The sequence below is a fragment of the Haliotis rubra genome, unplaced genomic scaffold, assembly GCF_003918875.1.
Source record: "Haliotis rubra isolate DU_JTF1 unplaced genomic scaffold, ASM391887v1 Scf8, whole genome shotgun sequence".
NCBI lineage: Eukaryota > Metazoa > Mollusca > Gastropoda > Lepetellida > Haliotidae > Haliotis > Haliotis rubra.
The window spans coordinates 2,004,574-2,023,497 of record NW_025767523.1 but is presented as its reverse complement, the minus strand read 5'-3'; the positions used below and the strand labels follow the sequence as shown (position 1 = coordinate 2,023,497).

Genomic DNA, 18,924 nt, shown 5'->3' with positions numbered 1-18,924 from the left:
ACTTTCCAGATGAATGAACGGAGATTTCGCATTTCCACAACGTCAGAGGTTTGACAATGCAATATTTACACGCAGCTAGTCATAGCAGTTCAATATCAATCTTTCGTGGTTAAATTTTAAACTTTATAGTATATTTGTTTTCAGAAATCAATATGTATCTGTTTGAAAGTCTCTTCATTCAAGTTTCATCTGACAATATATGTATAATCCCAAATAAACATTTTAGCACTGACCACGTCGATGCTAATATTCGATGTGACCACGTTAAGACGACAATTACATTTTTGATACCAATAATCAAATATTTACTACATGTGGCTATCTTGGAGACAGCAATATTTTAACTGCATACATAATTATGTTGTCACAGTGCAATGGGGAATCATATACAGGGTCTAAAGAGTCAACATCTGAGAGTGCGCGTGACAAGAGAGCAGACGACAACAACACCTTCCCCGGGACTGCATCGGGCGGGGGCAACGAGCCTCACCGGAAGATGTGAGTCCGGATCGGTGCGCCGCGCTCCAATTCCCCGTTGAAGCTAATCATAGCTAATGTACATACCTAAACAAGGTAGTCTGACCCGACCAGGTTGACAACAGAGGTGCGAGCACCTGCATACACCATTCATACTTCGTTACATTTGGCTGATTACCTTTACCAAACAGCGTGAATGTGTAATGTCGGATACAGGTGAATAATGTTGGGTTTAATAGTGAGCAGACGGCAAAGATAATGGAGGGATTATTTCCTACTCGTAGGTTTGTTTATTTGTTTGTTATTTTGTTTGATTCAGCGTAAGTTGCTGGGGACATCGTCCAACCCGGAAACCATATCATCGGTCATCTTCGATCCTTATCATGTCATCGTTTATGTTCCTTCATCTTTTAGTATGGCATCATTTGTGTTCTTACATCCTTACCATGTCATCACTTGTGTTCTTACATCCGTAATTACTATGCCATCACTTGTTCTTACATCCTTACCGTGCCATCACTTGTGTTCTTCCATCCTTACCATGTCATCACTTGTGTTCCTGCCTCCTTACCATGTCATCACTTATGTTCATGTCTCCTTACTATGTCATCACTTGTGTTCCTGTCTCCTTACCATGTCATCACTTGTGTTCCTATCTCCTTACCATGTCACCACTTGTTATTACATTCTTACCATGTCATCACATGTGTTCCTGTCTCCTTACCATGTCATCACTTGTGTTCCTGTCTCCTTACCATGTCATCACTTGTGTTCTTACATCCTTACCATGTCATCACTTGTTCTTACATCCTTACCATGTCATCACATGTGTTTCTGCCTCCTTACTATGTCATCACATGTTCTTACATCCTTACCATGTCATCACTTGTGTTCTTCCATCTTTACCTTGTCATCACTTGTGTTCCTGTCTTCTTACCATGTCATCACTTGTGTTCTTACATCCTTACCATGTCATCACTTGTGTTCCTGTCTCCTTACCATGTCATCACTTGTTCTTACATCCTTACCATGTCATCACTTGTGTTCCTGCCTCCTTACCATGTCATCACTTGTTATTACATCCTTACCATGTCATCACATGTGTTCCTGCCTCCTAACCATGTCATCACTTGTGTTCCTGTCTCCTAACCATGTCATCACTTGTGTTCCTGTCTCCTTACCATGTCATCACTTGTGTTCCTGCCTCCTAACCATGTCATCACTTGTGTTCCTGTCTCCTTACCATGTCATCACTTGTGTTCCTGCCTCCTAACCATGTCATCACTTGTGTTCCTGCCTCCTAACCATGTTATCACTTGTGTTCCTGTCTCCTTACCATGTCATCACTTGTGTTCCTGCCTCATAACCATGTCATCACTTGTGTTCCTGTCTCCTAACCATGTCATCACTTGTGTTCCTGTCTCCTAACCATGTCATCACTTGTGTTCCTGCCTCCTTACCATGTCATCACATGTGTTCCTGCCTCCTTACCATGTCATCACATGTGTTCCTGCCTCCTTACTATGTCATCACTTGTTATTACATCCTTACCATGTCACCACATGTGTTCCTGTCTCCTTACCATGTCATCACTTGTGTTCCTGCCTCCTTACCATGTCATCACTTGTGTTCCTGTCTCCTTACCATGTCATCACATGTGTTCCTGCCTCCTTACTATGTCATCACTTGTTATTACATTCTTACCATGTCATCACTTGTGTTCCTGTCTCCTTACCATGTCATCACATGTGTTCCTGCCTTCTTACTATGTCATCACTTGTTCTTACATCCTTACCATGTCATCACTTGTGTTCCTGTCTCCTTACCATGTCATCACATGTGTTCCTGCCTCCTTACCATGTCATCACTTGTGTTCTTACATCCTTACCATGTCATCACTTGTTCTTACATCCTAACCATGTCATCACATGTGTTCCTGCCTCCTTACTATGTCATCACATGTTCTTACATCCTTACCATGTCATCACTTGTGTTCTTCCATCTTTACCTTGTCATCACTTGTGTTCCTGTCTTCTTACCATGTCATCACTTGTGTTCTTACATCCTTACCATGTCATCACTTGTGTTCCTGCCTCCTTACCATGTCATCACTTGTTCTTACATCCTTACCATGTCATCACTTGTGTTCATGTCTCCCTACCATGTCATCACTTGTGTTCCTGTATCCTTACCATGTCATCACTTGTGTTCATGTCTCCTTACCATGTCATCACTTGTGTTCCTGTCTCCTTACCATGTCATCACATGTGTTCCTGCCTCCTTACCATGTCATCACTTGTTCTTACATCCTTACCATGTCATCACTTGTGTTCCTGTCTCCTTACCATGTCATCACATGTGTTCCTGCCTCCTTACCTATGTCATCAGTTGTTCTTACATCCTTACCATGTCATCACTTGTGTTCCTGTCTCCTTACCATGTCATCACTTGTGTTCTTACATCCTTACCATGTCATCACTTGTTCTTTCATCCTTACCATGTCATCACTTGTGTTCTTACATCCTTACCATGTCATCACTTGTTCTTTCATCCTTACTGTGGCATCACTTGTGTTCCTGCCTCCTTGCCATGTCATCATCTTTACCATGCCAGAACTTGTGTCCCTGTTTCCATGCATTTACTTTCCCAACATATACTGACCAAACCATCCTTTATATTCAGGCATCATTTACATGTCATGGAAACATTTGATCTTTGCAGGTGATATCCATTAAGGTGCTACCTCTCTTGGAGATCTATTATTTATCTGAAAATAGTTTAGACGTGTCGCGTGCGTGACTGTCTGTGGCTACTAAGCCCTTAATGGTGAACCGTCTCTTGCATCTGGAAGACACGAGGTATGACTTTGTTGCAATTAGTTCTGTAAGGACCAGTATACTAGTTCGTGGGATGTTTTAAAAGCCTGAAACGAGAGGAGGTGAGTTGTTTTAAGTCACTTTAAACAGTCATATGACAGCGTGTCAGATTAGTGGGAGGAAAGCACGACGAGAGGAAGATCCCAAATGCGTGCCCATGAACTTGGCTGTTGGGTAGCCCAGTGGTTACAGCGTTCTCTCTACATGCTGAGGACACGGGGTCGATTCCCCACATGGGTACATTGTGCGAAGCCCATGCCTGGTGCCCCCCGCCGTGATATTGCTAAGTATTCGATGCTTAACATTTCAAAATGCCGTGTGACTTGTAAACATGTTTGGAAAGCGGAGCTCCTTTGTAATATAATGTGTATTTAATAGTTGCGTTGACGACTATATATAACTCATTTTAATAGCCACATGAATCGCCAAGTGCGGATGCTCGGTGCTGTGAAGTGTGGAGTATCAGCATAACATTACTGTTGGGGGCTATGCTGTTCAGAACACCACGCATTGAAATCGTCCAGATTCACAAATGTCCGTAGTGACGTCACACTGAAGTTCTTTATGTTTACATTTATCTTGTCTTTTTCTTCTTCTTTCTTTTAGGGTTGTATTTTGTTTGCTTGTTTTGTTATCTTGGTTTCTTTTGTTTAGTTTGGTCTGTTTTAGGTCTCACCCGTACTAATCTGTCGGTGTGAGATTGTACATAATCGAATCTGAACTTGACAAACCAGTGATCGATGTGATGAGCAATGCAACCGAACCTGTCCGCCAAATCCAATAAGTCGACCCATTCAACAAAATATACAATGCATCCGATTCTGCGAGGAAAGCTCCAGAGGTCCACAGCATCGACACGATGATTTTTGTCTCGGATCGTTTACAGTTTTGTTATCAGTCTATCAACAATAAATATGTCTATGGCAAAACATTCCGCCATCTTGGATGAAGATTAAAATAAACAGGTATCTGTCCTAATCTGAGTTAGTGAGTGAGTTTAGTGTTACGGCGCTTTTAGCAATATTACAGCAATATCAAGGCGGGGGACACCAGAAATGGGCTTCAAACATCGTACCCATGTAGGGAATCGAACGTTCGGCGTAACGAGCGGCGCTTTAACCACTAGGCTACCCCACCGTCCCTGTCCTATGATAAACGAAATTCTTAGTTTCAGTAACCATAACCTCAGCCCTATGTACCAAAAACTCAAAATTTGGACAAAATCATAGCCCTGAGGTTAGACGTTCCTACAAAATATGCATCTGGAGGGTGTCCAGATTATCGGGGTTCTGTTCAGGACGATGTTTCATTGGTAACATTTGTGGGAAACAATGTCGTTGGAACCAATACAGCGACTGACACTTCGAGAGTCCAGACCGAATACTTTAAATAACAGTAAATCATACTATTATAAATAGACACATATGGTAGACACTAATATATATGTCTATAGAACAGCTGGCACGGGAAGCCAGACCTATTGGTAAGTATATAAACTCCCGGTGTCACATCGTCAAAGGCCATGACCTATCCATGATATATTTATAGTGTGTGGAGACAGAGAGAGATGGCATTATTCACTGTGACGATGACTTCCTGGTTGCTCGGACGTCCGGCTATTGTGAGAAACAGTGTGTACGGGGTGAGGGACCTTGGACAGAGGGAGCGAGGCTGCTGAAATCGACATGATACAGAGTGTGGTACTTGACACGTTGAACGATGTGCTATGTTAGCAAGATGCAAGGTCGCATTTTAATTATTAATATTTTTTAGTTTTGTTAAAAGTGGATAAAGAAATATAAATATTGCATTTTTGACCTGCGATAGTTTGGTGGATTATAGTGGGTGAGTGAGTTTAGTTTTACGCCGCTTTTAGCAATATTCCAGCAATATCACGGCGGGGACACCAGAGATGGGCTTCACACGTTGTACCCATGTCGGGAATCGAGCCCGTGTCTTCGGCGTGACGAGCGAACGCTTTAACCACTGGGCTACCCCATCGTCCCGGTGAATTTTAGATTCCTTCTTATTTATGTATTTACCGACACACTCAGCAATATTCTGATTATATAACAGAGGGCTGTACAGAATAGAGTCTGGGCCAGAAAATCAGGTGATTGATGAAACAAGCAACAAAGGACCACGTGATCAACCAAGGCCAGGCACGGGTTTGCACGGGCTGCTGTGGGCCTATTCTACACTGGAACCACCAAGGGGACGCCCAGAACATAGATTCTACAGAATAGGGAGAGTTAACTTGGTATGTACCGGTGTGGCACCACCCGTGACTCTTTCGCGAGTTCAATAAAATACTTCACCAATATGACACTGCACAACTGAAGTAAATAAAAAAACTATCGAGCCGCATTTGAAGCAGAAGGTTCTTGATTCGCAAAGGAAAATATACTAAATTAGCTTAATACTGACTTCCTTGCACCTAACTAGACATGAAATCCCTTTGTAATCACTAAACGTGAATTTCCCTTTTATATGTAATGAGAAATGTCAAATACAGGACATGATTAAATTTAAACTTTAAATGAAGACGCTGTTTGTCTAGTAAATGTTCAATGTCAGTACATTGTATATAATTCACTCAAATATTGTATCCATAGTTTTCTAGTTTGATATCTGTCATTAGCGGAGATCAATCCACAAACAACCTGTGTCACGAGCGCCTAAACCCTAAACTGACCCTAATTTCTGTTGATCATACACACAGTTTAAATAACTTTGCACAGAATCTGGTGCAGCTTGAAAACTTTGTACCGTCCGCGAAGCTATTGTATTTGTGCTTATCAACCACTGTGTCCGAGAACAGCAGTTCTTCACGGACCCTCGAGAACAGTAAAACACCATGGGATATCTTATCGAGGTCCTATCTTCTGATATACTAGGGGCGGGGGCAGGAATAGGCGGCTTGCGCTTTGGCATGCGGCTTTCTTGTTCCAGAAAACTATTGAGATGTCTGCGTCCGTTTTTGTTCTTCTCGGAATGTCATCCAAATGATTGCTTGTCATGAAACAAAGACAAAGAAACTGACAGACGACATTAAAGATAGTGATGGCCGACCTTTAGCACGTATATTGGAATAGCAACGAAATCAACATCAAACAACGCCGTCATCATCAACAACGCTCTGCGTTATTAGTCCAGCAGACTGTCGCTAATGACGTTTTTACATCTTTGAAAGGTCTGACGGAGGAGGAAGGTAGTAATTGATTATTAACACCGAATCAAAGAAACAGAAGCAAACATAATCAAATTAGTTTGATATATTAGGAACACAATCAACAGAACTTCATATTTCGATTCAGATGTTTGTCTTTCGCAACCATGTACTTTAAATCAACACCTCATATTTCACTCTCCTACCCAGAGTTCCATGCGGCAAGCCAGCATAGTACCTCTGCCACGGGCCAGAAAAATGTGACGATTCGTCACATCTTGCAATGTCCATTCAATATAATGTACAGATTTCTTTTACTCTTTTATTTTTTACGAGTCTACACATCTAACTAAACATCTTTAATAGAATGGTTTAGTTTCACTGAGAAAATATCCAAAAACATGTAACACTATTTCGATTTGCGTAGCGATCCTTTGTTTACATAGGTTGTAGGGCTCCACGTGCTGTCATCGAAGCTGATGGAGTGCAAACGTTGCAGCCAGTTTGATATCTAAATATGTACTGTCATAGACCTTACTGTCGCAGTTGTGGCAGAATATATATGTAACAATGTAAAACATTATGAAGAGAGCGCCGAAAAGCTTTCGTGAGTCCAGTCTCTTCTTATTATGAATATGCGCGTTTGATTACAAACAAGAGAAAAGTCCGGTCACGTGGTATGCAAATTAGCCTGTGGCAGTGATGTTATGTTAAGTCATCGCTGTGCCGGAGTGTGCTCATATTTGCGTGTTCGGTTTTTAAAGGATTTGCGGTTTGGGGTGTCTCATGACACACATGGTGTACTCTTAAGATATATGGTGTGCTCTGATGACTGTGTGTCCTCTGAAGGCGAAGGTAGATAGGATGCGTTCTCTGACGACACACAGGTGTACTGCGATGGTAAATATGTTGTGCTCCATGACGACACACAGGTGTACTCTGATAACACGCAGGGGTACTCGATCTCTGTTGACTGGTATAATTTACTCTGATGACTGGGTGTACTCAGAGACCATATAATAAAAGCAGACAAGCAGAGTACAATGGCATAAAAGCAACCAGCTCCACAAGACTGACTATGCACTTGGTCCATATTATAGCCTCTGAATTATTATTATTATAGGATATTTATATAGCGCACATATCCACGCAACTAGCGCTTGCTCAAGGCGCTGAAATGAAACAAAACAATTAATACTATAAGAATTGGCCTTTTCTATACAGAAAAGTGGGTAAAATTAAGTTGTAATTCTAATCATCTCGCTTATCAAAAAATCATTTGTCAAATAATACTACTGATCTACGTGCACAAGCTTTTAATTGTTTCAAATTTCATTTTATATAAGTTGCAAAAAGTGCCAGTCTAATGCACATGTTGATACGAACACACAAATACCACTAAGCATTTACAACCGATGCGCTCACAAAAGACATGTTAGCAACGGAAGGTACAAGAGTTGTCTCCCTTCACAGACTTCCGGAACAAACAACCACCAGCATGGGTTTCACGAAGAAGAAAATCAAAGCGCCAAAGAATCGAAAAACTAAGCACTTTCTAGTATTTGACGAAAAGGCAAGGGCGTAAGTAAATAAGTGAAGAAATGACGAGTGACCGTCCATTATTTTTCGAGGGCGGATTATGTAGTCCATTGATAATTGTACCCGGGAGGCGTGAGATGGTCCTATAGTCTAGACTACTGTCAACACTTTGCTTCGCGGCAGCAAGCTAGGGAAATTGGATTCATGTTTCTGGGCCATTTGCTTGAAGTAAAGAAGTAGAGTCACACCCTCGTTTCATGTTCGATGAATATTATCGGATCATCTCCCAATTTCCGCGTCAAGTGAATTTAAAGAGCTTGAGAATATTTGTTCTGAATATGCATGGAATTCAATTACCGTATTTAAGTGAAGATAAGTACCAAAGTCATAGGGGCTTGTAATGTAAAACAAAACGCTGGCATCAAGATATATATTGTCCCTGACGGGGTCTTAGCACTATATTAAAGGATGGTCTTGGACTGCTGTAGGATACAGATGCGTCAGTAGTGTGTGAGTGAGTATTTGATTATTGCTCATTAATATTTGTGTTAGAAAGCCAGTTTAAGTAAACTTGGGCTCAGTTTTATTCGTTAAACTGCTATACTGAGTCTAACAAACTCTAGTAAAAGGTCGCATCAGATTACCTTTGAGTGAGCTATGACCGTCCAATCAAACGCGAAACCGTCAGACGGATTTAACCAATCAGACAACGACTACCTGTTCCTGTTCCTGTTCAGCAGGACTTACAAAACAGTTTTTGGATTTTCTCTTACCTGGTTGCTGACACTGATCTATCAACAAATGGAAATCTGCATTAAACACAGATATTTGACCTGCAGTATATACGCTTAGGGGTTTCTAATGACACGGTTACTATTAGCTTATATTTCCACAAGATGACATCCTTGAATATTGACAAAACCCCTATTTTCAGCGACTGTTTACTCATTGCGTCCTCCATGTGTATAACTCGGAAGCGAACGTGCAGAAAATAGCATTCGGAATCATTCGAGTTTTTTAGGTAAGGGTTAAAATGGTATTTGCAAATGTTTACTCTCGCGATTTGGTGAGCTGTGTTCTGACTGGTCAGTCCAAAAGGTTATCTGACGCGACCTTCTACTAGGGTTGTTAGACTTAGTATAGCAGTGTAATGAAAAATACTGAGCCTAAGTTCACTAAGACTGGTTAGAAAGCACTAATTGGATCTACAAGATGGTTGTGCAGTGAAGACACATTCATGAAGATATTCTAGGTGAGGGAGTTTAGTTTTTACGCCACACTCAGCAATATTCCAGCTATATGGCAGCGGTCTGTAAATAATCGAGTCTGGACCAGACAATCCAGTGATCAACAGCACGAGCATCGATCTGCGCAATTGGGAACCGATGACATGTGTCAACCAAGTCAGCAAGCCTGACCACCCGATCCCGTTAGTCGCCTCTTACGACAAGCATGAGTTGCTGAAGGCTCAATCTGACCCGGATCTTCACAGGGAGATAGTTTAGGCTGCTGAGTGGTTATTGTGTTGATGTGTTTGCTCTGCATATTCCAAGCAACCCTTTGTAGCAAGACATGGAGTTATCTCACCGGTGGCAAACTAAGTTAACTTGTCGAATGATTACAGGGTAAACTTCTTGAGCCTTGTGGACCAAGTGTTTGACTTTGGATGAGGCCAGTTGATCAAATCCTGTTATGGCTCCTACACCTACATTAGTAAAGTCTATGTGATGCACTTGGAACAACTACCACTGTCTGAAACTCAAACCTGGCAGAGGGTAATCACTCTCTACTTGCAAGTAGTTAACCATAGCCGTTACGGAAAACACAGTGGGTGACCCGCTGTCACCTACCAGTAGGGTTGTTACTTAGTGAATTACCTAAGCCATACTTACTGCTATTCTAAATTTACAGAATTTTGTGTGAAATTATGCATGTCAAATACAGCTTAACTGACTAGAGTGTAAGATTTATTGATATGTTTTAAGGTTACAAATGCCCAAATATATATTGACGATACTGATTAATCAATATTCATATAAAATTAAACATCCAGTATAACATTAGTAAGTATGTCTTATATTGTTATGTTTGTTTAAGACATAAACGACTGATGCAGGTTCCTGTCTCGTAAAACTGCAATGTAAAGAACAACATGCTCATTTGCCTGTCTCGACAGGAAGTACCCTCGATCATCTTGATCGTAGTATTAAACAGTGTCCGTTTGATTTGCACAGTGTCACTGTTATTATTATGTCCCGTAACTGCCCATGTGAGGTTTGTGGTGGGGTTTATGTTTACAACCAATTATTCAACAATTACTGAACTGATTATCAATCTGCATGTTGAGAACAATAACCAGCAGTATTATTAATGTAAGCTATTGAAAACATTTTAATAGAACCTTTTGGAAATTAATACTCAATTAAGATGTGATTGAATAAATAGGTAAGAGCATCATTATAGTCATGGCTTTAGGGGTGATCTACTATGCATCAATATATCATGAATCCTGAACAATTAATGATATTACCTATATTCCTCACAGAGACTACCTGACAGGATTCAGAAAGAGGAAAGCTGAGAGAAAGAAATATTATGAAGAGAAAGTGAAGAAAAGGATGGTAGAAGAAAGGAAGGCACTCAGGAAGCAGGTGTGTTCTTGGTGCAGGACGGGGAGAAAAGGAGTGGATGGGTTTTGTTCTTCAGAAGAATGTTTCGTTTTAATAACATGATCAAATGTATTATTGATAGCTTTTTCTTCTTGAGCATTTCACCGCCTCAGTGGTTTAGTGGTTAGAGGTCCGCCCGGAGAGCGGAAGGTCGCGGGTTCAATCCCCGACCGCGTCATACCAAAAGACGTTAAAATATGGTACTTGTTGGTCCCTGCCTGGTGCTCGGCATTCATGGGTACAACAAGGACTGGTCGGCTCGGAGTCAGTATAATGTGTCTGAGTGGGGTATTCATGCTTCACTGCGGCATGGTATCTCAGTGGGCTAGCACTATAAAACCAGCTTAAGTCTGGGCTAGTACAAGCAGCCGCACATACACGTACACACGCATGCACGTCGTCATATGAGCGAAATGTTCTCAAGTACGACGTTAAACCCAATTTCACCTCACCTCTTGAGCATTTCAGAGATGTATATCACCATCTGGTAGGGGGCAAATGTGGCCCACAATTTACTGTGGGTGTGAGTTGTGTCCCTTCAGCATGAAGGAAGCCTTTGATCATGTTGACCGTTGGCTCCAATTCAACATGATTATGTATACGTAGAGATAGGGTTGTTCATATTTCTTTCAAAACACACAGAATGGAGCCGAATATAAGTGGGGATGTGGTGGTCAGACTTGGTGTCATAACTGGTAGACTAAGCGTCATGCTTGTCATAAGAACTGACGATATGTGGTAATTGGGTGGTAATTTCCAACAAGTTAATTGCTCACTTCAGACAATTGGTGATTTGAAATAATTAGTTCATCTAGATATTTACTTGTCTGGACAAACACATAGCCATGTGTATCCCATGTCACTACATGTAAATGACATGCTGGGTTAATCATGCAATCTCAGCTGCTAGTTCGTGAGATCTCGATTTGACTGTTCGTGGTGTTGTCAGGGGTGGAAAGAACCCATTGCCCGACGTCTGAGACCAGTGTTTTTTCTGTCGAGCAAGCAAATTTGTATATCACACTGTACCGGTATCCAGTTGACTTTCCAATGTTAATTATGTTGTTTATTTAAACAGTCAACAAGAAAACGGCCGGTGTAGTGGAAATATTATCAGGGCAAGTGGTGTTACATGTGCCACTGTACCGGAGTACACTAGCAATTTTAAAGTTATTTCCACCCCTGAAGTTGTTATGATTGATATAGCTTGAATATAGCTGATTGTTACGCAACAGATATGGATATATACTCACAGTAACCATGGAAACCTCATGTTCATATAGACACGAGAGATTATGAAGAAGCGGATGAATCAGCAGCAGGTGTTCACTGTGCCAGAGGTGGAGCACTTGGTGGACGCCACAGAGTTTGATCTCCCCAACCACACAGTCACCATCACAGACATCGCTGATGTCGACTTTTCCTCAGAGGGTGGACTTCGTCTTGGACAGAATATGGTACGATTGACAAACTAGTATTTCTTGCAGGAGAAAGTAAAATATCTAGTTTTGCTCATGTGGCTGGTTCAAAGTTGTTAGTTCAAGGACAAGCTTTGAGTACGAAACTAATCAATAAATTGAGGACTTTCTCCAACTGAAAATGAAGTCAACAATATATTCACTTGCTTGAATATTGTCAGAGTTAGTTGCAGACTGTACTGAAAATATGGCAGATTACCATGCAGATTTTACTGGGATTGTCTTGTTTGTAATTTATGTGGCTATTTCTGTTTAAAATATATTTGTAATTTATTTAGCTCTTTCTGTTTACACTAAGTCATAATTTGGTTGCCCTGTCCTGGTTTCTGTGGTAGGCCTGTGGTATTTGCCCAGTTATCAAAGGCAGTACAGTTTCCAGTGCGGAGTTGTGTCCCTTTGACATGACGGAGCTATGTCCCTTTTGATGTGCCACTTCTGTATCCCTCCAAAATTTAGCTGACTTGATACGGTAGCAATGTAATTGTAACTGAAATGCTGTTCAGAGTGGCATTCAACCAAACTTACTCTACATATTGCCTACATTACTGCAGGACCTTTGAAAGTGAGTACATGTTGCCATTTAAGAGAGATGGTCCAACAGTGTATGGGTCTGATATCTATTCTGAATCTCAACGTTGCAGGCTGCAGATGATATTGATGAAGATGAAGAAACAGAAACAAAACAACCTGACATAAAGAAGATGGATAAAAGTCTGGCTCGTCTCAAAAAGAAGTTAGTGTTTATGATGTGTTCAGTGTTTTTCCATGTCTTTTTATTTATAAACAATGGATTGGTTTCAGTTTGTAACAGTAGAATCAATTATAAAATCAGTGATCAATTATTTCCATATTTTTATACCAAATTTGAGTTTTAGAGATTTAAGTATGACATGCGCAATGGCTGACAACAGACCGGGTTTCAAGGTTTTTAAGTATTTCAATGTTGCCCAGTTTTATACATATTTGATGTAGGGTGTTCATGATTTCAGTTTTGAATCTTTTTTTTTTTCATCTTCACTTTTAAATAATCCCAAACTAGTATTTAAATTTTTGAGTGCTATTGGGGCCCTTGAGGTCTTCTAAGCTTTTGGATCAAGAAATCCCTAAAACAAGGACTGCCATGAATTCACAAATGATTTGTTGGCCACAATAGTTACTCATTATCTCTTGGCTGGGGTCTTGCTGATCATGTCATTATAAACTCAAGGATATGATTTGGTGTTCACACTGTCAACCATAGGCTTGTTCATATCTTAGAAAGATAACATCAATATGATGTATGGAAATTGAATGGAAAATTTTGTATTATGTTGTGACATTATTGATGCACTTTGTTTTACCCTTCCTCTTGTTTTGAAAATGATGATACCCTTGTACATATATATTCAGTTGTGCTTCATTGTTGTTACAGACTTCAAAAGTGTGGGAATGCTGATAAGAAAAAGAAAAGATCTGGAAGCTCCAAAATGAAGTCAAAAGGTGTTAAGCCCAAAGGAAAGAACAAATCTAAAAAGAAACCAAAACGGAAAAAGTGAACTTGTAAATTATGTAGATAAAAACTTCCATTTTCCTTGTGAGTGCCTTTGTAATCTGTTGTGTGCTTGACCCCTAAGAGGACACTGAGTAAGAGTGAGTGAGTATGGTTTAACGCTGCTTTTAGCAATATTCCCGCAATATCACGGCAGGGCTTAACACATTGTACCCATGTGGGGAATCAAACCCGGGTCTTTGGCGTGACAAGCCAACGCTTTAACCACCAGGCTACCCCACTGCCCCCACTGAAGAAGTGTCCCCAGCACCATGTTGGTTGTTGTTAGAGGCAACTAAATTGATGACCTGTGAGAAATCATGATTAAAATTCATCCCTAGCATCCCATGCTGGTTGTTCAAGGCAACTTAACGTATTGGGTGGTCAGTCTGTGACTTGGTTGATGGCGAATCATTGTAAACGTACCTTGAAGGTGAGGTGTGGTTGTCTAGTCCAGACCTGATTATTTACTGACTGGATCTGTGAAGATCCAGGTTAGAACTGGCCTACAGCAACCCATGCTTGCAGTAAGAGGTGAACAACAGGACAGGCTCACTGACTGGGCTGATATCTTATTGCATCCCAAATGTGTAGATTAATGCTCATCATGTCAATCACAGGATTGTTTGGTCTCGACACGATTATTCACAGACCACAGTCATATAGCTGGAATAAGGGACCGTTCATAATTTATGGCTGTGTGTGTGTGTGTGTATGTGTGTGATGATGATGATTTTAAGTGGGGGTAAGCAATTTTGTTCTGGGGAGCTAGGGGTCAGCAATTTTGTAGTACTGGGGGTTGTTTGTCCAGCAATTTTGTAGTAGGGGTGGGGTGTCCAGCAATTTTGTTCATAAAAATATGTATCAAATTATACTTAGAAATGGGGGGGGTCCACTGATTTTGTACATGACATGGGGGGTCACCTTTTTTGTACATAAATTACAGGTCACTGTGGGTGGCCCAATGGACCATATGCAAGATTGGTTCCTTCTGGATCTGCTCATCTTCAGTTTCAGTCTACAATTTGAGTATGATTCTACATCTGTGAAAACTATATATTTGCTTGTGTTCAACAGAGGTCCCACAAAATTGAAATCACAGATTTGCCCCGGATACAATATTGATGACGTTGAAAGATTTCATAAATCTACAATAGGTTTATATTAAGTGGACTATCAATTAGCATCAAGGCTTGCAAGTTCTGTAGATGTCCCAAATCAACAAACAGGCAGTTCTGAATGAAATCTAACATACATTGTCAGGATGACAAGTGAACATTTGAACCACTCTGCAAACCCCTACCCAATTTGTATCAGAATGTTTCCCACACTTGCATGTCCTACTTCATCCTGACTTTAATCAATCTTTATAATAAACACACTTATAACAAATTGACAAATACAACAAAGTATGTTTGTGGTCCTGGACATCTGCAGTATATTTTAGTCTAAATGCGTACAATGAACTCCAGTCATTATGTTCCTTTGTTGTTTGATGAAGCATTCAGCAATTTTCTTGCTATACGATGGCAGTCTGTCAATAATTGAGTCTGGACCCAGCAATCCAGTGAATGAATACTAGAACTGTAACGATGCATCCAACTATTGATGGATTGCAATTGTTGAGTCTCCGATAGTAATTAGTCGATGGCAGAAACGAAAAACTATCCATGCATCGATAGCATGTGTGACTATCGATAGTTTTTTGTACAATGTAATTGACTTCTGTTGATAAATGCGCAGCACAAAATACAGGAAGAACAAGATTCATTTACTTTGACTTAGAGTTATCCACCCCTGTTACCTCCTAAACAAACTTGATATGGGTTTCAGGTTTCTTGTCAGTTATTAAAAGAGACATCAGCTTGTTTTTATTCCATATAAACTATACATTCATTGGGAAATTCAAAGAGAAAAAACCTATTGCAATAGTTAGTCGCAATAGTGAGTGAGTGAGTTAAGATTTAACGTCACATTGGCAATATCTCAGCCATATCGTGACGAGTCGCAATAGTTGTTTCACCCTCAATAGTCACCTCTATTGCATAAAGCCATTTAGAAAGTGGTCCAGTCTAACATGTAATATTTTAGATTACACCAATCAGCACTCTGCCCACTCAGCCAATGTTGCTTCTGCTGGCGATTATGTGCCCGACTGTGGGAGTGGTGGTTCAAAACCTGGATAGGACTTATCTCAACAAGTACTCCCATCTGTACTATAAGAAACTGTAATTCCAAATATAACATGTTCAATTCAGTTACTGACATCATGAGCATCAATCTATGCAATTGATGCCAAAAAATGTGTCAACCATGTCAGCAAACATGCATGACCACCCAATACGATGTGATGCATCGGAAGTTGGAGAGTCTGACCACCCGATCCTGTTAGTCGTCGTTTACGACAAGCATGATGTGCTGAAGATTAGTTCTAGCCCGTATCTTCACAGGTTTTGTCATAATGAACCAAACTGAAATGTCGTGCTGATTTTGTCAATACCATAGTTTACTGTATGTACCAGTATAAGGTTTCTTCATCATGCATATGCGAGTTGGTATGTAGTTGTATCACATGGGTGATGAAAAACAAAACATATACACCAATGTTCAATATCAACACCTTTAATTGAAGAAAAAGCTTCATCAATATACATGACACTGGCGAAGAAAGTAAGGATGAGTGAGACAGAAACACTGGGTGAAAGTTCTGTACAGTACAAAAGGGAGGGAACAGGGGGACTAGCTACAGCATGAGGAATGACATCTCCAGGCCCGCTGAAGTCGTCACAACTCAAAGCTGGAGATGCAGGTTACAGCTGAGTGGACAGCGTCTAGGCACTTTCAGCCACCTCTGTCCAGTCAAAACCATGTGTTTGACGAGCCACAGCCTCAGTCATTCTGAAAATTTACCAGCAAGTTTTACCTGTCAGTAATGAAAGGTACATCAAATAACAGGGCATGCTTATCGCTCGAGTTCAAACACAAAAATGACGGTTTGACATTTAGAAGTGCTGCTGTTCTGCCATCATCATATACTGATTGCAATGTTGCATACAAAATCTGAGTGTATCATATCAAAACACAGCTAATACCAGTCTCTTTTCCAATGTTTTTGTTAAAAAAGAAAAGAAAATTATTTTTTTTGTCATTATAATTGAGTATTTTAGGTAATATTTAATATGAATCCTCTCAATCAATTTATACTTGTAATAAACTTTAAATGATTTTTGTCTGAATAATGCTATTTCGTATCACTGAAATTTTTTATTTGTATTCAAACGACCCATTACTTAATCCCAAATCTTCAAAGATAACTTATTACTGGAAATGATACAATCTTGATGTATACAACATTGGAAATCAGTTGGACTTTTCACAAGAGTTAAGAAACACTAGAATCTAATGAAAACATTGTACAGAAGCTAACTAAATGAGTAATATAATGTATACTGTTTTGTATATTGGACATAAAAAATCACTGCCAAATGCTCACAACACTGACTTACTTTAAACAAAAGTGAACAGTCTTCTCCTAGGTTGGCCATTTTCAGCAGTAGTAGGATATAGGCAGATTACCAACACTGACTGTACTATGTCAACATACACAGTTCCTTCAACGACTAGACGGCTTTGATTTAGTAGCATATCTTTCGAACCTGGCAGCATCTGAAGTGCTGCGCAATAATTTCCATATACATGTCTTTCCACTTATTGCAGATGTTCATAGTAAATGCATTGGTAACCTGCAAGTCACACAATGAATAGAGCACAATTTGTTTTAGGCTTTACTATACCAGTAGCCATCCTCAATACATACTGTAGTCGACATAATTAGCACCCAGTCCACCATCCTTATAATGACCACAAACTTAACAAGGAGAACCCCACAAGCACAAGTAATGGTGCCGACTGACAGAAGAACAGAATCAGGAAAAAACTGGCACTCAAACCCATGATGTTAGGTTTCAGCCTTGAAACATTTTGACAACCACTGGAGGTGCCCTTCACTTCACTACAACTTCCATCCACTACCCAAAATAACGTACTTTTCTAGTTACATGAGTGAAGTCTCCAACTGGAAAAATGGGAAGTCTTTTTGAATTTGGCAGACTTTGCCTACCACTCCATTTTGATTCTTTACCAAGGAGATGACTAAGGAAATCACTCAACATATTTTGCATAAAAATATCATTAATGGTAATCAAATTACCCACATATGGATAAAACCTGGGGTAATGTCAGTACTGGAAATGAGGTGACACATCATCACAGTATAAAGACTGTCTCTTGCAGCACTATTTTCTTTCCCTGTTGCAAAAGCAGAATCTCCTAAAACTGGCATTTGTGTATATTTGAGACCTGTTTGATTGGCATTTTAGAAGTTGATGGATAATAGAAACGTATAATACTTTATGGATAACAACTTCTATATTTCTTATGATGCGACGTTTCGGTATAGCTTCAAGCATGACAACGGTAAAAGAGGTTATTCCGAAAATAGAAGTTGTTATCCATAAAGTATTATACTTTTCTATATTTGAGACATAATGCTCTATCTTTGTTGACATAACTTTCAGTATGGGATTTATAATGAAACATTTGTTTCAATAGATTTCAAATAAGTTAATAAGGGACAAATTACATTCAGCACAATCCCACGATCCAACCTCCTTCACACTGGGTAGTAATTAAATCGACTACGGTAACTGTTTTGACAAGAAAACTTATTTGGCAAATACATATTGGACAAGTGGACCACTCTTCTAAAGGACCAACACGTTGCAACGACAATGTTAGTGGCGATTATTACACCTCATATACAAAGAATGATTGTTTCTATATCAAACATTTCAATGACTGACTGTTGATACACTAAAACATCAGAAAGGCTTGGGCAGGACACATCCTCCTATAGGCAACCTACCGTGGCTTACAACCATTGAATTTCATATCCATATGAAAAAAAACATATGCATATGATTAAAAATATCATCTGTGCCATTAAATAGAAGCCAGCATGTATAATATATCTGAGCACAGGCATTCCTGGGCATCCATAGACCCATCCAGGGTGTTTTATCTCCAATATATGATAAATACCATGGGCCCATCCACCACTGTTCCTTCAGGAAATGGCGTAATCATCTCCATCACCACTATCTCTTGACCAGGATATCTCTTTCATGAG

General features: G+C 40.0%; 1 protein-coding gene across 2 annotated transcripts; it reads left to right on the top strand.

The window, feature by feature from the left end:
* The first annotated feature begins 598 nt into the window (after positions 1-598).
* LOC124261472 (nucleolar protein 12-like) lies at positions 599-13,778 on the top strand. 2 transcript variants are annotated; one of them, XM_046695790.1, is made up of 7 exons: positions 599-693; positions 5,430-5,613; positions 7,996-8,103; positions 10,607-10,712; positions 12,014-12,187; positions 12,850-12,941; positions 13,620-13,778. In XM_046695790.1, the coding sequence occupies exons 3-7, from the start codon at positions 8,021-8,023 to the stop codon at positions 13,741-13,743; spliced, it is 579 nt and encodes a 192-aa protein (XP_046551746.1). In that variant the 5' UTR covers positions 599-693; positions 5,430-5,613; positions 7,996-8,020; the 3' UTR covers positions 13,744-13,778. The 2 variants fall into 2 exon arrangements, with proteins under 2 accessions (XP_046551746.1, XP_046551747.1); XM_046695791.1 differs by lacking the exon at positions 7,996-8,103.
* The last annotated feature ends 5,146 nt before the right edge of the window (positions 13,779-18,924 follow it).